This window comes from Aspergillus pseudodeflectus (genome assembly GCF_044049435.1).
Source record: "Aspergillus pseudodeflectus strain CBS 756.74 chromosome Unknown BJX68scaffold_8, whole genome shotgun sequence".
Classification (NCBI taxonomy): domain Eukaryota; kingdom Fungi; phylum Ascomycota; class Eurotiomycetes; order Eurotiales; family Aspergillaceae; genus Aspergillus; species Aspergillus pseudodeflectus.
In genome coordinates, this window is record NW_027263784.1 from 182,567 (window position 1) to 203,334 (window position 20,768).

General features: G+C 54.7%; 8 protein-coding genes across 8 annotated transcripts; 4 read left to right on the forward strand and 4 right to left on the reverse strand.

Moving 5' to 3' along the window:
* The first annotated feature begins 42 nt into the window (after positions 1 to 42).
* BJX68DRAFT_230028 (acyl transferase/acyl hydrolase/lysophospholipase) lies at positions 43 to 1,684 on the forward strand. Its single transcript, XM_071039155.1, has 4 exons — positions 43 to 401; positions 521 to 659; positions 741 to 974; positions 1,033 to 1,684. The coding sequence occupies exons 1-4, from the start codon at positions 347 to 349 to the stop codon at positions 1,664 to 1,666; spliced, it is 1,062 nt and encodes a 353-aa protein (XP_070902291.1). The 5' UTR covers positions 43 to 346; the 3' UTR covers positions 1,667 to 1,684.
* A 2,392-nt stretch (positions 1,685 to 4,076) lies between these two features.
* BJX68DRAFT_230033 (uncharacterized protein) lies at positions 4,077 to 4,514 on the forward strand. The gene has a single exon (XM_071039156.1). It carries the CDS (start codon positions 4,126 to 4,128, stop codon positions 4,411 to 4,413), a length of 288 nt encoding a protein of 95 aa, XP_070902292.1. The 5' UTR covers positions 4,077 to 4,125; the 3' UTR covers positions 4,414 to 4,514.
* A 680-nt stretch (positions 4,515 to 5,194) lies between these two features.
* BJX68DRAFT_263630 (uncharacterized protein) lies at positions 5,195 to 6,934 on the reverse strand (the record flags this gene model as incomplete). Its single annotated transcript, XM_071044741.1, has 1 exon — positions 5,195 to 6,934. One exon carries the CDS (start codon positions 6,932 to 6,934, stop codon positions 5,195 to 5,197), a length of 1,740 nt encoding a protein of 579 aa, XP_070902293.1.
* An 894-nt stretch (positions 6,935 to 7,828) lies between these two features.
* BJX68DRAFT_279578 (CFEM domain-containing protein) lies at positions 7,829 to 10,040 on the reverse strand (the record flags this gene model as incomplete). The annotated part of the gene is made up of 7 exons (XM_071048769.1): positions 9,809 to 10,040; positions 9,610 to 9,745; positions 9,327 to 9,542; positions 9,207 to 9,274; positions 8,766 to 9,148; positions 8,576 to 8,643; positions 7,829 to 8,478 (listed from the first exon to the last, which is right to left on the reverse strand). Exons 1-7 carry the CDS (start codon positions 9,830 to 9,832, stop codon positions 7,829 to 7,831), a joined length of 1,545 nt encoding a protein of 514 aa, XP_070902294.1. The 5' UTR covers positions 9,833 to 10,040.
* A 2,583-nt stretch (positions 10,041 to 12,623) lies between these two features.
* BJX68DRAFT_203229 (putative integral membrane protein) lies at positions 12,624 to 14,160 on the reverse strand. The gene is made up of 3 exons (XM_071037590.1): positions 13,880 to 14,160; positions 13,308 to 13,813; positions 12,624 to 13,228 (listed from the first exon to the last, which is right to left on the reverse strand). The coding sequence occupies exons 1-3, from the start codon at positions 14,039 to 14,041 to the stop codon at positions 12,718 to 12,720; spliced, it is 1,179 nt and encodes a 392-aa protein (XP_070902295.1). The 5' UTR covers positions 14,042 to 14,160; the 3' UTR covers positions 12,624 to 12,717.
* Positions 14,161 to 15,574: 1,414 nt separating this feature from the next.
* BJX68DRAFT_230038 (cytochrome P450) lies at positions 15,575 to 16,914 on the forward strand. Its single transcript, XM_071039157.1, has one exon. It carries the CDS (start codon positions 15,608 to 15,610, stop codon positions 16,763 to 16,765), a length of 1,158 nt encoding a protein of 385 aa, XP_070902296.1. The 5' UTR covers positions 15,575 to 15,607; the 3' UTR covers positions 16,766 to 16,914.
* A 151-nt stretch (positions 16,915 to 17,065) lies between these two features.
* On the reverse strand, positions 17,066 to 18,506 carry BJX68DRAFT_263634 (uncharacterized protein; the record flags this gene model as incomplete). Its single annotated transcript, XM_071044742.1, has 2 exons — positions 17,066 to 18,449; positions 18,496 to 18,506. The coding sequence occupies 2 exons, from the start codon at positions 18,504 to 18,506 to the stop codon at positions 17,066 to 17,068; spliced, it is 1,395 nt and encodes a 464-aa protein (XP_070902297.1).
* A 405-nt stretch (positions 18,507 to 18,911) lies between these two features.
* BJX68DRAFT_263635 (NAD(P)/FAD-dependent oxidoreductase) lies at positions 18,912 to 20,479 on the forward strand (the record flags this gene model as incomplete). The annotated part of the gene is made up of 2 exons (XM_071044743.1): positions 18,912 to 19,508; positions 19,571 to 20,479. 2 exons carry the CDS (start codon positions 18,912 to 18,914, stop codon positions 20,477 to 20,479), a joined length of 1,506 nt encoding a protein of 501 aa, XP_070902298.1.
* Between the last annotated feature and the right edge of the window lie 289 nt (positions 20,480 to 20,768).

Consider the following 20,768-nt stretch of genomic DNA (forward strand, 5'->3'; position numbering starts at 1 on the left):
ATATAAGCCTTTCTACTCCAAGTATTCTATGCAAACAGTGAACCGGTACATAGCGTTCTTGGTGGCCAAAGTCACCAGCCAACTTCACATTTCCACTACGACTGCGCCACAAATCAGGCGGAAGGATTGGAGCTGTGAGATATTACTGGCTGTGCAGGCGCCCAGCCATTCTCTTTCAACAGCGTGCCGCGTCGCAGATCTCACTGCTCCGGCAACTGGAGCTCCCTAAAACCGAGGCGCATCTGCCGCTGCGAGGCTATCTCCGCCTTCCCAAGTTTACCCTGTCCCTCTGCCTTTGGAATCCTGAGGATATCGGATTCTGCTGTTGGCAATCCGGGCCTGACCAATGGCTTCAGTTCAGGATTGCGGGCCTTTGCGGCCGGTGCGACTGCTGTCACTTGGTAGGTGTTTGTCCTTCCCCTTCTCCCGCTCCCATCCATCCATGCCACCTCGTCATCGTATCGCAGTTAAGAGCCGTGCTTGACCAGTCGCTAACCATGGCATTGCGCGGAAACACTAGACGGCGGAGGCATTAGAGGTATATCAGAACTGACCATTCTGGCGGAAATCATGCACCGCGTCAAGGTTGAGCAGCAGCTGGACGTTGTCCCATTACCCGCTGGCTACTTTGACATGATATGTGGGACTAGTACAGGAGGGTGAGGTTTCCTGCCTGCTGCGTCTCCAAAGAAAAACGACTTTGGAATAGAAAGGGACTAAAGATACTAAATACCATGCAGCTTAATCGCGATTCTCCTGGGTCGTCTTCGGTTTTCTGTGGCAGAGGCCATTGAGCAGTATGGAGTATTTGCCGAAAAGGTGTTCTCTTCTAGAAAGATAAAGGGCCAGGATGGATCTTTCAAGGCTTCTAGGCTGGAAGAGGTGATTAAAGAGGTAATCTGCAAGAAGCTAGGAGAGGGACACGAGGAAGAAAAGATGTATGAAAGCGAGGCAGGCGAGTCGGAATGCAAGACGTAAGTTGAGCCAGTACTCTCGGTCGATAACTGCTTTGTAGCTGACAGTATTCTCCAGCTTCGTATGTGCAGCCTCAGCGAAAAGCCTAAAAAGCAGCCCCCGGTTGTTTCGAACATGGATGTCGAATATAAATCCGAGCGAGAACTGTACGATCTGGGAAGCCTGCCGGGCGACAACCGCAGCACCGACGTTTTTCAAGTCCATCCGAATCGGCAGGCCTGGTGTGCAAGAAGAGTTTGTGGATGCTGGTCTTGGCTGCAACAACCCCGTCAAGCAGCTGCTGCTCGAAGCCTGCCAAGAATTCGGCAAGGACAGACCAGTTAGCTGTATTGTCAGCATTGGCACCGGCAAGGCAAGAGTCATTAGGCTCAATAAACCGCGAGGCCTAGACCGTTGGATTCATCGGGATCTGGTTGGCGCCCTGGCAAAGATGGCCACGGATTCCGAGGAGGTCGCGCGGGAAATGGAGAGACGATTTGAAGACCGCAAGGGTCCATACTTCCGCCTCAATGTCGATCAGGGTTTGGAGGATATTACGATGGAGGACTGGGAGAAGCTGGGAGAGGTTGCAACCCACACCAAGAATTACATTGTGGACAACGGAAGCGCCCGGGCTGCTGTGGAGAGGATCGTTGCAGCGTTAGTGGGAAAGCCCCTAGAGATGTACCAACTGGGTCAGCTAGGTAATTAATATGCTATTAAACCCCCACCTTCCCCCTACCTGGTTCTAATTCTGCCTGAGATGTGTCTATATCTGAGCAGCGCACGGACACTGATGAACGGACCCTTTTTGACTATCCGTCCTCTCGAGTCAAGCATTTCGTTCATCGCAAGGAGCAATATGATCGACTGATGAGCCAGTTTTCCATGCCGCGAACAGGCACAGACTCAAGAGTGGTGTGCCTGGTGGGAATGGGTGGCTGTGGCAAGTCGCAGCTGGCCATGGACTTTTGTCAGAAGCTGGAGTCAGCAAGGCAGGCATCGGCAATCGTCTGGGTAAACGCCAGCTCCAACGCTTCGGTTGAGCAGAAGTATGCCGCCGTCGCCTGTAAAATGACCTCGACAGAGATAGATCCTTCGCAAAGCGAGAAGAATATCGAAGAGGTCAAAGAGGGTCTCCAGTCTTGGCCGTCAGCGTGGTTACTGGTGTTTGATAACTTTGATGACCCCGACGCGTTCATTGAACGTGATGTTACCGATTATTTCCCCCAGAGCTCGCGGGGCCTCATTATCCTGACTAGCAGGAATCTCGGGCTACATCGGCTAGGCGATATGATCCAGATGTCTACAATGAACCCCGAGGAAGCTCTCAGCCTGCTTGTTCGGTCGTCGGCAGTCGGGCTTGGGGGCGGGAATGCCGCTGACGCTGAGCAGGTTGTGAAATCTCTAGGACACCTTGCTCTGGCCCTTGACCAGGCTGGGGCCTACATCTACAAGCGTCGCATCTCATTTCACGAATTCCTCAAGCATTTTCACCATCGGTGGGAAATAATATCGAATGAAGTTCCACGAATCTGGTCCTACGAAAACCCGCAAGACCGGTCGAAGCTCACAGTGGCCACTACTTGGGAGCTCTCTCTCGACTTGATAACTGGAGACGATGACGCCCGATGCAGCAAGGAGCGACTGCTAACGCTTGCGGCGTTCCTCGACTGCAGACATGTATCCGAGAGGCTATTCCAGGCCTACCTATGTGAGGACAACCCTCTGGCTTGCAATCAGTATGATGTCCTCAAGCGTCAAGTCGGACAGCTGAGAAATAGTTTCAGTTATTACTTTTTTGGAGCTACGACCAAGAAGTGGTTAGACCAGATGTGGGATGCAGCAGATCACCATGGCTACGTTTCCTCGTATACCGATGAAACAGTGGAATATGCAACTGTGGACATGCTAGTTCCACTTCTCACGACGGGCGAACGTGTATGGGACACATATTCGTTTCGCGATATCATTGCCGAGATGCACGAGTTATCGTTAGTTGAGTCATTCGAAAGCAGAGACAGTGCGACTTACTTCTCATTGCACCCTCTTATTCAGGAATGGATGAAACTGCGACTCTCGATTGATGAGCGTAAAGATCGGTTTACCGATGCCACTGTGCTGTTGCAAGCATATGTCGAGCTTCAAGCCAGAACACCTACCGACTTTGAGGAAAAAAGTGCTATTCTGTCGCATATCCACACGATACTAGCGGACCTAGCGGCGTTATCCATACAGCCAATGATCGATGGCGGCCTGTGTTTGATCTGGACGGCACTGGCCAAATTCTGTGCTGATCAGGGCCAGTACTCCATCGCTGAGAATCTATATCAGCAGCTACTTGCTACCGAGGAGGAAAAATGCTACGTCGACATCTGTCCGTTTGCGTTGCAAACCCAAATTCGATTGGGAAACCTCTACCTCAACCAGAAACGCTTGAGTGAAGCAGAAGTCCTCTTTGAGCGACTCGCAGAGACCCTTGAGAAAAACACATCGATAGGCTCAGGTAAAGTATACGAGCCAGAAAGTCTGTCCGTTACAGTCTCCTTGGCGAGGCTCTACAGCGACCAGGGCCAGAATAAAGAATCAGAGAGGTTAAGCAGACAGAATCTGCAAAGGGCCGAAAAGCAACTTGGCCCAGACCACCCGACGACGGTGAAAATGATGCATAATCTGGCTGTGGCCCGCCTTGGTACACAAACGACAGAACAGTCCCTGCTCGAATTTCAGCAAGTAGTGGCCCGCACAACGCGAGTTCTGGGGCCGACTGACCTCATCACCATCGGCGCCTTGCATATGACCGCACGGCAGCACCGTCTGCTAGGACAATGGGCAGACGCAGAGGAGCTGGCAGAGCGTGTGTTTGCCGAGATGCTGCGGCAGCTCGGTCCGACTCATCCCCAGACACTGGGCACAATGCAAAGTCTACGGATGGTGTACAGCAGGCATGGAAAAGAACCTGGTAGTGGTGTCCCGTTCTATGCAATCAAAATAAGTGGGTTCGTTCCTCCGGGCGCCTCGGATCCCAAAATCGCCGTGGAGAAGCTTGCACTACTCGCCCGCGCTTATGGAGACTTGGAAATGTTCGTCGAAGCCATTTCCATTTTCAGGGATGTGTTAAGGTGGCGAGTCACTCACCAGGGGCCTACGCACCCGGCCACTCTCAACTCTATGTTTGCTCTCGCAACCCACTATCCCAAAGTCGAGCGTTATGGGGATGCTATCAGGTTGCTAGATGAGCTGCAGACCAAGCTAGTGCAGTGCCCGGGACTCTTAACTCCAAGGATCGAGGAAGTTGAGGAGAATCTCGCCGCGAACAAGGTCGCTCAAGAGCATCACTCTACCTCAAATGATACTACCGAACTCGACGGCAACCTTGACGGCACCCATATCCTCTGGTTTGACGGCGCACCTCCGCCAGGCCTGCTGGTACCAGCTGCTACTCATACGTTTAAATGAATGGGAACCTGTACATAACCACCACTAACTGTTGCCCCTGGAGATAGGTGAATGGCTGCCATAGTTAGTCCAATGTAATTGGCTGCGTGCCTGCTCATGCATTAGTTCACCTAAAATTGGTTGGCCAAGCACCCATTAATAGCTTGTTTTAATTTTGTTAACAAGTAATTTACTTTGCTTATTTATCTCAAATCTGGTTCTTTACATCCTCCAGTCTCTGAACTAATACTTGTATAAATAGCTATTGGTTTGATGATCATTAAAGAAGGTAGCTAACCACTATAACTTTTGTCTAGGCATAACAAATAAAGAAAATCAGAGCTAGTAGTTAGTATAAACCACAAAACTACCCACTAACATGTAACATGTTACACTTTACAAAGACCAGGAACTCTGCATGATCTCAGGTTATATGACCCCTTATTACACTAGCCTCGCCGAGAGTAGAAGCCACATGCAGTAGCTACTTCACCCAGATCAGCCAACTTATTGCTTAGTACATTGAGGAAGGCACCGGCTGGCACATCTGTAGCCATTTCGCACTCTCATGGTTTTACTGTCTCATTGCTCAACCATGTGACCTCTGGCTGGCCGAATATAGACCGTGTCATAACTGCAGGTGCCAGCACATTTTATTCTCCCGGGGCCACCTCGTTGGCTAACTTGGAAAGTTCATTGTATTAGTGATGGTAGTAAGAGGGATAACCCCAACTACTCATACCCAAAAATGGCTTATTAGACGTGGCCACTCCCATTCCTGTAAACAATCCAGCAGTCAAAACTACACCCTTCCCCCCAACAACCCCCTCCCCTCACTCGCCCGCCTCTCGTGCATCTGCACCCCCTGCTTCCCCTGCCCCGCCAAACTCCCCATATGCCCGCGCCGCACATGCGTCTCCAACCAATCCTCCTGCTTCTTCTCCTCATCCCTTCCAAAGATCACCTCCCCCTGCCTCATCATCCACCCCATGACAGAAAACACCACCATCTGCAACCCCAGACACGCGCCCACAAGCGCCGGGTACCACGTGCGGGCATTGAACCCGCGTTCGTCGCGGTCGTCCAACACAACGTATGCGCCGCCGCGCCGGCTGAACAGCGCGCTCCAGCACAGGCAGCTGTTGAAGATCCCGCACGAGGAGAGGACGATCACGCCCAGGACGGGGAGGCCGATGAGGGCGTCTTTAATGAGGGTCAGGCGGTAGTGGTACACGCCGTCTGCGAGGCGGGCCGTGTATGTTAGGAAGGTGATGGCGCAGCTGAGGAGCCAGAGACATGAGATGGCGACCATCATTAGGCTCCGGCAGTCGAAGCCGATGGTCGGCGTTACCCAGATGAGGGTTACGGAGGTTGTTGTTGAGATTAGGAGGGGGAGGAGGGCGAGGACGAAGAGTGTGAGCGGATGTGTATCGCGGTGCCCGCCGCGGAAGAGGATCTTGCGCGGGCGGTAGCAGTAGATGGAGCCGGACCATTGCTGGGAGGCGTAAAAGTCTGTCGTTGTTGTTCGCGAGGGGCCTCCGCACGCAGAGCCTCTTCCCATCCGCGACGAGAGGAGCGATGAGCGCTTGTCTGCTGAAAACATCTGGTGGTCCTCGACGCCCTCGCCGGAGACAACCTTGACAAAGCGCTCCATGATCCTCAGGGCCGTGCGCCGACTCGCGTATCCGCCCAGCGCATTACTCACGAGGACAGCAGGGATAAGCCACGAGATGAACATGGACGTCCCGATCCTCCCACCCGGAGGGGAACTACTCTCGCCACCGATAACATCAACAAAGCCCGCAATCACATGGTAAAAGTACGCAAAGACGGCAATCCCCGCGCGTCTCAGACCCGCAGACCTCGAATCCGAGAGTTCATTTGCAGTCTCCTTGACGAGGTGGTAGAAGGCATCAGAGGACATGGACGGTTTGCGCGAGGCGAGGATCGCCGAGAAGGTCGTGTGGAAGTGGTCGGCCGCGCGGTCCGCTGATCCACCCTCGAGTTCCTCGATTGCGGCGAAGAGGGTGGCCACGTCGACGAGGCGCGCTTTGTAATGGGCTTCCTGTTCGCCGGGGGCTTTGGGGATTGTCCGTTCGGCGAGACTGTGCGCGCGCGACCAGACCTCTGCCGTTGTCAGGAGCGACCACATCGTGTCGATGGGATCACCGAGGAAATGCAGCAGCGCAGCGTACTTTTCATTCCCGAGGCGCGCCATGTGCATGTTTCCGATGAGGAGGAGGATCGGTATGAGCCATGTTGACAGGCGCGGACCGACGTCGTCGTAGAAGCTTGACCCCGCACCGCAGGTCGATTTGCAGCCGGGGAGGGTCAGGATTATATTCTCTGGTTGGGAGAAGGGGCTGTTGGTGGAAGAGCGGTGGAAGATGGAGGAGTTTGCGGAGAGGGAGCCGTTTGCTAGGGCTGTTTGGACGTAGGCGTTGCATTCGGATTTCTGAAAGGCGGAGCTGAGGGAGGCGAGGGAGAGGAAGAGGAGCAGAGGAAGGCGAGAGAGTGGGGGGATCAGCGATGGGATCGACATTTGTCAGGTTAGCTGAAGATATGTATGCACATGGATATGCAGGATGGGGTAGGCTTCAATAATCTATCAAAGAAGATGCTGATCGGAGAATTCCCACCATTGCGGCTCTATATATGCCAGGAGAACGGCCTTCACAGCCTCAACACCACGAGACCCTCGTATCTAAACCATTTCCACGAGTCATACTGAAGGCAGCCGCAGGGGCGATACCCACGGCTCATGCACAAGCCCGTCGAGGCCTCGTTGAGAGAAGAAGGAGGGAGGAAGGGCAGTGCCCGGGCAGAGCAGCGCAGCAGGCGCCAAATGAATCGTTTGCAGACGAGAAGGATGGCCGCACATAACGAAGAACCAAACACCAAAGACAGTCAGTAGATGATTCCTACAAGTCCTGGACACCTACTTCCGAGCCCCCCAAATACACCGTCATAACCTATTTCCGCGGCGTGATGCGGCTCGAGCGCGGTCGTAATCCTGGAAAGTCGCTGTTTGACACTCTCCTTTCGAAGCCAGATACCCTCTTTGTCAATAGCGTTGACGCGGACAACTCGTATATAAGAGTGTACGCAATTCCAACGATCGTCGCACGTGGGGCCAGGACTGGATCTTATACTCCAGAAGCTTGGGTCTGGGCTTAAGCTCGGCGGAGGCTGAGAGGCTGGTGCCCGTGCAAGCGCCAACTATGAATACGAGCCAGGCACAAGCCTCACTTGCATGGTTCAACTCTGCAAAGTGAGTGAGAGTGCCCGAGGCATATTTGACTGCCGACAGGCAACTGGGCGAATATCTCACTGTGCAATCCGGCAAGGGATGGATGAGTCAGTCATGTAGTCTACAATAACTATACGAGGAGTACCAAGGGATGCGCACTGAATTGATTTACTCCTGATAAGCACGCTAAGAAGACGAATCCCCATCCCGAAACCAAGTGAAATGCATCGAGTTCGCGCGCGACTTCTTCCCCCCAAACAATCCATACCCCGTCCCCGCTGTATCCCTCGTCGGCGTCAACGGCGGCGGTTTTAGTCGCGTCGGACTCGGACTGGCGGGGTACTGCGTGTGCCACCCTTGCGTGATTCCGAGGGATTCGCGGTCCCGGCCCATGGAGCGACGGCCGGTGCTTTCTTGTCTGGTCATAGGGGGGCCTTGGAAATGACTTGTTGTAAGTGTATGACTGCGGGTGTGCGAGTGCGAACGTGTGTGTGGAGGCGTATCCCGTAACGGCCATAGATCCTCCTCGCTACCTCGCTCCCTCTTTCTATCCGGCGAAACCTCCTCGAGTCGAATAAACTGTCCACCATTCCCGCTGTCGAGCCCACCCGTGCTGGACTTCGAAGACGAGTACTGTTTCGATCCATATTGGTCCCTCGAACTTGCACTGTGCTTGGACTGCTTGCTGCGCTGCTCGTACGTCTCGTACCCGAGCGGTTTCGGGAAGAAGAGGGCGTACAGCCGTTTGCAGAGCGCGCGGATCCCGGGCATGCAGGCGCACATTATCCCGATGTCGACTTCGAGGAGGGACCACATTCCCACGGGGACAAAGTCCTCTATACAGGTATTAGTGGGTGTGCAGCGGATGAATATTTTCCCAAAAAGAAACAAGGTTTGAGACATTGAGAGGGGATAGAACAGAGAGGACCGTACTGGTTGGATTCATGGTGCTGTTGAATCCGACAGCTTCGACGAGGCGGAAGATGCTTATGACCGTGACGCTGCAATGCACCTCTCATTAGCATATACCTCCACCATTACCATAGGATGCTCCTTCACATCCAGCATAGAAAGAAGAATAGTCTGCGGCAAGGAAGCCCAGGGAGAGCAGAAAAGAACATACACAATCCCCACGGCAAACATAACACACATCCCCACTTTCTTCTCCCGACTCATATGCAGTTTAACCAGAATCGGCATGGGAATCCCAATAACCACGACATCGAGGACAATATTCATAATCGCGTGCGCGAGCAATAGCGCATTATGGCTCGTGCAACGCCCCTCGTGCTCGCCATCCCATTTCTTCCAGAAGTAGCTGATCGGCGAGCAGGAGAAGAGCTGCGCGAGGAAGGTTGCGGTTCCCCAGGCGACTGTTACGCCGAGGGCGATGAAGACGGTGCGCCGGAGGGTTTTACTGGGGAAGAGGCGTAGGTAGAGGAGGAGCATGGAGGATTTGATGAGGGAGATGCAGACGCAGTAGAGGTTTTCTTCGACGAAGAAGAGCTGCACTTTCTTAGTTGTGGATAGTGGAAGTGGGCGGGGCGAGGGGGTTATGGTGTACCTTGAGGGTTTCGCTGATATGGTCGAATGGAATACTCCAGATATTCTTCCCAAGACCGTAGGTGCGGACTATCACCGTCAGTCCAAGATATAGTATTACTTTCTTCGGGGCTGCTCGTACGAGGAAACCCAACACCAGCAATCGCGACAGCGACAAACAGGGCAGCGACGATGGTATGATCATCCAGCCCAACCTGCCCACCAACAATGCGATTCGTGATGCGCAGGGCAACCGAGATAATCGCAACGATGATCCCGACGATGTTGATGACATGGTAGACGGTTGTGTTCTCGTCAGCTGGGTAGTCGCATGTCGTGTATGAGTAGTTTTGGGCGGCTGTACAGTAAAGTCCAATTAGTACCGGCGAGACTGGTGGGAGTTGCAGGTATGAGTAGACACGCACTCAGCGCTTCTTTGATCGTACAGCTCCCTGCGATACATGGCGCGAGGGCTGCGTTGAGTGGTTCGTCCGTGCAGATGCAGTCGAAATCCGTGAGGCTGCATGTTGAGTTGCTGATTGCTGAGATGAGGCACGAGAGCTGTGGCTGTCAGTACCGCTACCGTGTGCATGTACCGAGGCTCTAGGGTAAGGGGTAACGCACGGCGCAACTAGGGAGACCGTCCATTGTATGGTGACCCAGGCAGGGTCTACATCTGGACAGTCAAAGTCAAAGAGTGACGGGAAATTACGCGGCTGAGGGAAATCCGCCATTATATCACTCCAGCCCAAGGCGAGCTGGACTGGGTCCTGGGAAGACCGATGACCTGGGGAAGTGGAGACCATCTCGATTCATCGATATTCGCGCCGCAACGGGAATCGCCGCGCTGGGATTGATCAAGCGAGATTGCAATTGCAGTCGACACACGACCAAGAATGTATTTCCGGGAATGGAATATGGAAGGATCAGGAGCAGGATCGCTGGATGGTAAAAACGTGGACTTCTCGCGAGTCGGAGAAAGCGATTGTGGGATCCCCGCATGTTGACTCGAAACACCTGACAATCCATCCCTCTCGGGCCGAAGGATTGCCAGGGCTCCAGAACGGTTGGCATTCACTGCGTTCAGTTTCCGTTTCTTGGTCGATGATTGTTTCAATTGGGGTGGTTGGGGTGCGCAATCGTCATGGCTGATCTATAGAGAGTTCATATCCTCTCTAGCATTGGTTCCTCACCTGTGCAAACTTCAATACTCCATCCAGAGCTCAACCATCTCATCTCCCATCTTCAGCATCGCATCCTCGCAAACTCTAAAAAGATTAACTGCAAGTCTTCGACTCGACCACGCAGACAATCCGCGCTAGCGACGTCAAAGGAGCACCATTATCTTGGCTTGCAGATGCGATTGGTCTGCTTTACATTTGTGTATCGCGCTTTTCCTATAGCCGTTAGTTCAGGCAGGCAGTTCCAGAAAAAGCAGACAAGATGCCAGGGTTTTGAATCCGGGCCTTCGGAGTGGCACAAGATTCAAAGACTGAGGACTCAGCTCTCGATTATTGCTCGTGAGATCCTGTCCAGCTCCAAGTCGCGACGCGCACCTTTTGGGGAGCAGGACAAGGCTACACCATCCAGGGGCCTTACTGTGGCGGTATTGGCAGAACAGACGCGAAACGCCACGAGGGGTCCGACCGTCAGGGCGCTCCCAAGCACATGGAGCTCTTGACTTGAGACTGAAGGATGGCTTCCCCGCCATGTGAAACTGTATGGAGATGGAATTTCCACCACCACCACCACCTCCTCGATGACGGACTCGAAAATCCTTCTCGAGGAACCCCTTTCCCCTCTTCAAAGCAGCGCACCAAAAAGTCAAATTCAGCCCTGAGCCGGCTACTGTATGCGGGGTAACCGGTTCGCCGGCTTGAAGACCTCATTAGCCGACCAATAGATGCAAAGCCCTGCAAGGACATGCAGCGGCTCCCAGGCTCCGAGCTCGCTCGACCATGGTTGATATCCTCACGATGCGAATGTGACAGGTTGGCAGCTATTAAGCGAGCTGTTGCCGAGTTTACAACTGGGTGTTCGCTGGAGAACGTGGCGATTTAGGTCCGAGTGTTCATGAGTTGTTCGCTTGGCTTTCGGGGTCAAGCTCCCTGTCAATCCCAAGTTACCAGTGCTGAGACGTGAGACTCCGGAAGGTGAGATGAGACCTGAATGAATGTGGGCTCGTTGTTGAAGTTGAGCCATCATCCGGAGATGGGGATTAATTAAAAGGGCGGGGATCATGATTCAAGCGGTTCCCGGCCAATCTCCGTTGATTGTTGCGCCCTGGGAATCATGAATCATGGTCTCACTCAGGTTCGACCCTGTACCTTAATGGATGACACTGCTCTCTGCGTAAACTGTCACGAGACCTCTGTGCCCTACTCAGGAGTCGCTTGGCAAAAATCTACATACGGAGTATGGATTTCCGGTCCAGACTGTCCAATGAATCCAATCCAGGTACGGAGTACAGAGGAATCCAGGCCCTGTCGGCCCGGCGCACAGACCCATCGTGACCTGGTTCGTGATTTGCCATGGGACTCCTCGAGACCGACGCCTTTTAAGACAAAAGTCGAAATTCGTAAGTACGATCATCCCTTCTCGTGGCGGAAGGCCCATGTTTCTTCATTTGTCTCACCCTCGTTCCTTTGCAGTAGATTCATATACCGGCGCCTATGCTCAAAACTATAGTGACTTCTCGTGCCATTCTGAGCACAGACCTTATTCCGCATAAGATCACTCGCAAAATGTTTTCCGGTTTCTTCAGGGCCCGTCCGAGCCATCCTTGTACCTGCAGGCCTGGGCTTGGAGCCTGGCTGCTTACGTGCAGCGGCGTCCGCTAACTAACTAGCGCTGCCGAATCGCAATATGGCCACTGGCCAGGTCAGGCCAGGCTTCGACCCGTCACGGTCGAACAGCGCTGGAGATGGACGAGGAAATTGTGATTGCGTGAGTGTTACTAGGAGAATTGATTTTATCCTGGGCATTTTATTTATGCTCGTTGGACTGGCTCGGAATGTATTGGTGATCGCGCCATTTGGTATACTGTGCGTATTTCGCAGAGCACTTGGCTCAGAATATATATATTCTGGGATACTGTCAGCGGAAGCTGTGTGAGGACGACAGGGTCTGTTATTTCGCTGATACTTGTTGATACATGCCCTTTACCTAATCGCAGAAATAGCTACTATTGCCCCATTCGAGTAAAGTAGTACCGGTCAGCTGTGTTATCTGGGATAGTACATATGCATGCTACTGTCGGCTCGTGGGTCAAGCCCGCGTAGGGCTGAGACCAAGTCAGACAGGGTTCAGTTGTGGGTTTCACACTTGCATGGCACAGGGATAACATGATGCAGGGCCTTTAAACTCAACTGGCAACAGTACAACAGAGTGACATGTGGTTATAGACATGGCTCGAGATACTTTTGAATTCATTCATAGTCTACAGTCATAAACACCTCGAACGATGAAAACCCCGCTTGCGCTGAACAAAAGAAACATTGCAGAAATTGCATCTACTGCATCTACTGCATCCATCACCGCGCCCGCCTCTCCTCAACCGCCCACTCCTGCTTGACCGTGATCCCCTGTCCACCACTTGTACTCCTCTCCCTGCCAGCCACACCTCCGGTGCCCTGCTCGAGGCTCTCCAAACTCCCGCCACTGACGTCCCCCAGCGCGTCTCGATCCTTGTCATGCCGCACCGAAATCCCCGCATAGTGCTTCGGGCCCATGGGCCTGAGCCACAGCTGGCTTGTGTCATCATCAAGACGCTCGAACCCGTCGTCGTGCTCGCCCGTTCCATTTGATCCCTTGGCGCCAACGCCGGAGCGCTTGTTTGACGACGAGATGGGGGTCCGGCCCGTTGCGTTGGGCGTTGTGGACGTGCGGCCGAGGAGCGGGCGCATCATGGGGATTGACGCGAGGATCACGGCGAGGCAGGGCTCGATGCCGGAGAAGATGTTTGCGCGCGGGATGGAGTATGTTATGTCGGTGAAGTCCATTGTGCTGAGGACGGAGATGCGGAGGGCGGAGATTACGCAGGTGCTATTTTTATATTAGTCCCTAACTCGACAAAACTGCAGAGGAAGGGGTTGAGAGAAAGGGGAGGCGAAGGACGACTCACACAACACCCAACCCGAAAACCGCAATGAGGGTAGCCTTCTTATACGTCGCCATCTGCAGGCGATACAACGACGGCATGGGCAGGACAAGCACAATAAAGTCCGTCACAAGGTTAATCACGCCTGTGACGGTAAAACTCGTAACCTGATTCCCGCACTTCCCCCCCGGAATCGTCTGGTCCCAGTTAAACGCAAACGGCCGACAGATCAGACACCCGGCGAGAATCGTCGCGATGGCCCACGCAACGATCACACTGATCGTCACCCAGGAGCTCCAGACCAGCCAGCGGACTGGGAAGATGCGTAGGTACAGGAAGAGAATGGAGATCTTGGTGCAGCTCAGACTGAGGACCCAGAGGAATTGCAGCGGGATGATGAGCTGTAGGAGTTTTGTGATGGGTTCGGGGCCGTATGCTGGGTTTGCCGCGATTTCGGCTGTGTGGTCGAAGCCGATTCCGGCTTGGATTACGCCTGTTATGCTTATTGATTGCAGGCCGACGCCGAAGATCTGTGGTTGTGGTTAGTTGGGATGGTTGAGTTTGGAGGTGGAGATAAGGCTTTTTGGGGGGCCTACGCAGGCGGCGATGATAAAGTAGTCGCTGGGCGTCCACTTCTTGTGTGCGATTGCGTGAGCCACCAGGCGGAGACACACGGCGACGACGGCCAGGATCGAAAAGGTAAAGGCGACACCCAGCACCGCGCGCTGGGCGTGCGTCTCGATGGGAAAGGTGACCATTCTGCAGAGCCTGCTGCTTGAAAATGGAGTGTGGTCTGATCTAGTCGATGGAGTCGATGAGAGCTGGAGAGGACCCTGAACTCTGGAGGTCGAGATAGGGTAGGGCGCGCAATCTACTTATATTGACTGCATGACAGGGATCGCCATTAACCTTTGACAGGCGCTCTTCAGGGGAGAAAGTCCAAGGAAGGATGCAAGTGCAGAGGCTGTCAGCAAAAATGATGAAATCCGTCACAATCTTAGCTCGCATCAGGGGCAAAACTTGGAACGGGCCCGCTTTTCCCGCTTGTTGACAGTTGCTTTTTTAGCAGTTGGAGCACCGGGGCCAGTGAGCCACTGCCGGAGAATGGCCGCGATTGGAGATGTCTGAACTCTGCTGCTGTCAGCTGCACGGCCGAGATGGTCCGTTGGCGTATGCGTCGCAAAGCTTGTCCGTGTCTTGCATCTCGACTCGACGTGTCGTGTAGTATTGGAGCTGTAAACTTGACAGCTTCCATGGAACAAAAGTTCACAACAAAGTTCTGTCAGACATGTCAGATGCCGTTCATCCCGCTGACTCGACGGTGAAACAGAAAAATCCTTGGGGCCGTTGGGAGACGGGGCACACCCACCCTGAAGAACCGCCTGATTGGCACGTCTCGTCGCTTGTGGCAGGCTAAGACGACGGCCCCTGCTTAGCGGCGCGGCGCTCGGGAACCATCCAACCGGACCATGGATCCAGTCTTGAAATGGCTGTCACAACTCGCCGCTCTTTCCTAACACGGAAGCCCCTCCAACGGGTTCGAAAGGTTAGCCTCCCCGGCCATTGGGATCAGCGTCTGTGGCGCCTTACTCGGCCAAGACTGCTGACAGACTGTTGTCCAGTGCTGGAGGTCCAGACCGCCGAGTCAGTCTTGAGAGTTCTGTGGGGGTGAGTTCTTGCCTTTGCTTGGGGTCGTCATTTCACTGGCTGCTGTGGCCAGCGTGGGGTCTTCATCTAAACCATGTGGCATGCCGTGCGCGAATGAACGGCGGGCAGTTCTCCTTTTCAAAGCACAATATGAACCTCCTCCCCGCCATCGCGCGCCTTCAACTCTTCGAGTTCGCAGACTGCATAGCCTGCCTTCCTTGTAAATCGCGACGATGGCCCTCACCATCGCAGTCGTCCTCGCCATCGGCGTCCTCACCCTGTTCTACCTCCGCACAAAGAACAGCAGCAATGCCTCGGAAAAACCCCTCCTCAAGCTCCCCCTCATCGGTGACCTGCACAGCTCTCCGATCGAAAAGCCGCTCGTAAACTGGGACGCCTGGGCCAAAGAACACGGCCCGATCACGGTCCCCAAACTCTTCGGCATCGTCCCCATTGTCGTCCTCAACTCGTACGAGGCCGTCGTCGAGCTCTTCTCCAAACGCAGCCAATGGTACAGCAACCGCCCGGCGTCCGTGAGCATGGAGATGATCACGGGCGCGGAGCCCGGTCGGTCGCGGTTCACTCTCATGCACGACTATGACGAGCATCTGAAGCTGCACCATCGCATCCTCTCGCCGAGTCTCGGTGCGCCGGCCGCGAACAAGTACCAGCCGCTCATGGAGCTCGAGGCGAAGCAGCTCGTCTTTGACCTGCTGAGCGCGCTGCGCGATTCCGCAGACGGAGAGACAATCAGCACGCAGGCAATCTACCCACTCCTCGAGCGCACGCAGTCGTCGGTGATTCTCGCGCTCCACTACGGCCTGCGCATCCCCCGCTTTGAAGAACCGATCCTCCACGAGGTCATCCACACCCAGGCGCAAGTCACGCACCTCGCCGCGAACCCGCAACTCCCCGACCTCATGCCTTTCCTCCGCCACCTGCCCACCTTCCTCTCCCCCTGGCAGCAACACGCGGATAAGCTCTTCGCCTCACAAGTCGACCTGTACATGCGGTTATTCAAACACGGTCGCGACGCCCCCGGCTGGAACGCAACGAAGCAGGCCATCGCCTCAGCGGAGAAATACGCGCCGGCCAATTCTCCCGTCTCGGACCTCGACCTCGCATTCACCCTCGCGACGTCAATACAAGGTGGAATGGAGACGTCCCCCCGCCAGATCCTCTGGCTCTTCATCGCCGCGCTGCACAACCCCTCCTTTGTCAAACAAGCCCACGCCGTCCTCGACCAAGTAGTCGGCCGCGACCGCCTCCCGACCTTCGCCGACCGCAGCAAACTAACCTACCTCGACGCAATCGCCCACGAGCTCTTCCGGTGGCGGCCCATCTCCCCGGGCTCGATCCCGCGGCGCGCAGACCACGCCGACACATTCCAGGGAACAACAATCAAAAAGGGCGTAACGGTCATGGCCAACGCGTGGGCGATCGGGCGCGACGAAAAAGTCTTTGATCCCGCGCTCGGAAACACGTCCGACTTTGTCCCCGAGCGCTGGATCCGCGACGGCAAACTGCGCTCGGATCTGCCGTTGCCGGTCTTCGGGCAGGGCCGGCGGATCTGTCAGGGGAAGCGGGTTGCGACGGACGGGACGTTTCTGCAGGTGGCGAGTTTGCTGTGGGCGTTTGATGTGGAGCCGTTGGGGGAGGGGGAGCAGGTTGATCCGTGGGCGATGGTTGTTGTGGGATTCATGACGGAGCCGAAGCCGCTGAGGTTTCGGTTGAAGCCGCGGGGCGAGTGGGTGAGGGATGTTGTTGGCCGTGAGTGGGAGGGCGCGGAGAAGGGGCTGGACAAGGTCATGGGGGTGGCGGTTGATGTGGAGTAGATGCATGCTTCCTTGGTTATGAAGAATGAAGATATACCTTTATATTGTGATCTAGACGTAGAAGAGAGGCTTGTAACGAGTTTGAAGGATACACTCGTTTGTGGTAGAACTGAGGTCGGATGTCCAGCCTTCATGCTACTTGATACACGTCTAGCCCTTGACTCGGGTCTACACAATCCCCGGATCAAACACACACACCATTACATTGAAAAGCATGAGGAATAACTAACTTTATGCTATACTCTGTAACTACGCTAGCCTAGCTACTAGTTGAGACACGTATATCCCAAAGGGGTCCAATCATCCCTCTGGCGACCGGCTTCGGCGACGTTTTGCCGGGGATGCTGACCCGAGTACCCTTCGAAGATACGACACCTCGGGCATACATGGAAGCGGAGATCGCCGTCTGTAGGCGCGAGTCGAGCTCGCCAGTCTTCCTCGTAATGGTATATCAACTGTTGGTCCATCCTGGTCAAGATGCGCTTCTTCCAACGGGACCATGGGAGACGGCAAACGTGGGGGCGTCGACTCTAACTGGCATCGCTTCAGGTCATCTTCAGAGATAGCTTCATCGAGCCCAGACGGTGATGACGGTCTACCAGGGGTCGGACACTCCCAGCTCTCACGCTGCCACAATTGAGCTCGTCGTCGCGGGGGTATTGGGGGCGCGGGCTCGTCGGGCTCGAGTGGTGATGGCATCTCGGACAGCGTCCAACTCGAGGGCTGTGCGCAATCTGGGTCGGACCGCGGTGATGAGTGAATGCTTATGGTTGACTGAGGTGAATGCCTGGGGATATCTGCTGATGTTGGCCCTGGGGGCGGCGTCGGCTCGCGTGATGGTGGGTACATGCTGGTATCTATCTCGATTGACTCCGCTGGCGGCAATGTCCAGTCGGTTACGGGTGACCAAGGCGAGTCCCTGCGGCTCTCTCGTGAAAATTCTCCTGGATGAGGCATCGACCTGGAAAATCGATCGAGGCTGGCGTTGTCCATTGTCGAATACACTGAGGGCGACCTCGTCTTCCGCCGGTGCTGCCGAATGTACTCGTCCACCTCGTTGGCCCACTCGACCTCATCAGTGCCCGGGCTGGAAATCTCATCGAGCGCTTCGATTGCTTCCACGACTCCCGGATGGATCCATGTGCCATCGTACCGGGGCGGGTTGACTGCAATGTAAAATGGAAATTTCCGCCGCGAGAACCCTTTCCTCGCGGCCCAGAGCAGCATGATCTCATACAGCCGCATAAAGCACCACGTGTGCAGGACCTGCACGAGGTCCAGCTCAAGAACATTCCCATCTCGATATCCCAGCATGTCGACAATGTGCCAAAGAGAAAGCACTTCCGGCAGGTATCCGTCTGTCACGCCTTGAAGCGCCCCTCGCTCAGGCCTATTGTTTGAAAAAATAACGTCGTCCACATCGTGATCCCGTGCAAGCCGAATCAGTGTCACCGTGTCGACCATCATGGACCAGTGCTCGCCGTCGATGAATTCGATATCGCGCAACCAAGCTGTGAGTGACGGAAGCATGGTGTCAATTTTCTCATTGAGCCCGTCTGTGGATGGGAAGCCGAACGCGCCAGCGAGCAAGGGTGGACTTGTGCCGAGCTCGTAGATGGTTCGTTCATCGTAGGGAAGGCCACGGACAGGCAGGAGTCGTGGAGCCCCACTGGGCGCTGGTCTTCTGGGGTGCGCGTTAGCATTGGAGGCCCAGGGATATGCCCACTCACCTATAGTTCATGTTGTAGGTAGTAAATATTGATTCAGAGATGATAAGTATAGCAAGAGGGGGACCCGGAGATGGAGCGAACTCCGTCCGCAAGACTTGAAGGAAGATGACGTGACAAGTGGAAAATCAACGAGGAAGGCACGGCGCAGGCGGAGGGCAGCCTGCATGCCCAGCAGCGCTTCTGTCGATAGCTGGGCATGTCCTTGACTACGCCGGTGCTGCCCTAAGTCGCTCCTGCCGCTCAAGCGACAGCGTCTTCTTCTCTGCCACGCCGGAAGAGATTCTTTTGTACACCAGCTTCACATCTTTTCTTCACAGTTATCAAACAAATATAGTACATTCGTTTATCGTTAACCGACTTAAATAACAAATCCCCGTCTCGAGATTAACCTTGTCCGGCCTTCGACGAGCAGCATCATGGCAAACTCCGACGAAGCCAGGCGGGTTAGGATCAAAGAGATGCTTATAGCAAACGTCAGACACGGCGCAAGGATCCCAACAGTAGACGACCGTCAATCTTGGCCACCGAACCCCCCTCATCCGCTACACGACACGAAGTCTGCGGCCCTACCCCAGAAAGTCGACTACGCAATCATCGGCTCTGGCATTGCAGGTTGCAGTGTGGCCTGGAATCTACTCACCGAAAGCGAGCTCAAACATACCATTGCCGTTTTCGAAGCTCGTGGGCTGGCTAGCGGCGCCACTGGCCGCAGCGGTGGCCAGGTCGCCGCCTTGATGACAGCGAACGAGTTTGCCGACACGATCGCCAGCCGTAACATCCTTGCAGCTGACGCCTTGAATCGATTCGCCGGCGAGAGTTATAATCGACTGGTGGAGCTCGTACGGAACGATCCTTCGGCAACGGACTACCACTTCGCTCCTGTCAAGTCCGTGACGAATCTTGTAGATCCTGCTGACGTTGCATCGGTGAATCAATACGCAGAAAACTTTGCAAAAGCCTGTGCGCAGTGGTCGTACCCCGGGGACCTGAGGACTCCGGATGACAGCAGATCTGTGAGTTCATCCGATAATGTCAAGCCTGACCCTGCAGAGCTGACCACTGCCTACGATCAAAGTATTACCAGTTTATCAATTCCCATGGCACGACCGAGCAACCTGGGCTAGTTCTGCTCCCGTATAGATTGGTCACAAGGCTGTTCGAACGGTTGCTCCAGAAGTATCCGGCCCAGCTGTCGATCGACACACACACGCCAGTCCAGCAGGTCGGTTACAATTCTCGCCTTACCAGCCACAAGTATACATTGATGACAAGTCGTGGTGAGGTGCGAGCCAATCATGTCATCCACTGCACCAACGGGTGGACTTCCTGTTTGCTGCCTCATCTCGCCGAGAGAATCTTTCCCTGGCGAACGACGATGGCTTACCACGAGTTTGACTATGACCCCGAAACCTCGCCGGGACGCGTGGGGCGACCGCAGTATATATGGCAGGAAGTCTCCCGGCCACGCCACGATTACATTCACAACTCGGTCGAGATGGGTAAGCACTCCGTTACTGAGCTCGGGCTGACCAACCAAACTTTGTTCAAACGTGTCCTCGTACGCTCAGACAACCTGGACTATCAGGCCCTTATGGACCATGATGATACACGGACACCTCCTGGTGCTGGGCATCACGTTTCTCGCGTCCTGCGCAGGGTATTTACACCCTGGCGCTTCGCGGGGGTGGAGCAACCGCCACAAATATGGTCCGGGGTCTGCGGATACACGGCGGACGCCAAGCCAATCTGTGGACAGCTCTCCAAAAAATGGACTTCAAGGACGGGCAAAGGAGAGTGGATCTGCGCTGGGTGCAATGGCATGGGTCTGGCCACGACTTGGACGTTGGGTGAACTATTGGCGCATCGCCTCCTTGGCAGGAAGGAGGAGTTCATAGTATTGCCCTGGTCATACAGCTCTGACGATGGGCGCTTGGAGATGATGAATGTTAATAGCTTCTTTGAGGAATGGCTTCCTAGAGTGTGATTTGCGTGCATCTGCAGTTGCCTGGTGCTGGCGGTGATGTGGATCAATGGTCTCATGAGTACCTAGGGAACAGCTAGGATAGAATCAACTGACATGAACTTGACCCACAGATCCGGATCCCTTAACTTCCTCGCCCATGCACATCCCCCATACTGCATCCCCTGCGGGGAAATGGGAGCGATACCTCCCCACCGCCCAACTGCGATGCCCCATGTCATATCATCGATTTTGTCCGTGCGAGTCCCTTTGCTATCGTATGCCCGCGTCGCTGCCTGGTGCTGGAATATAA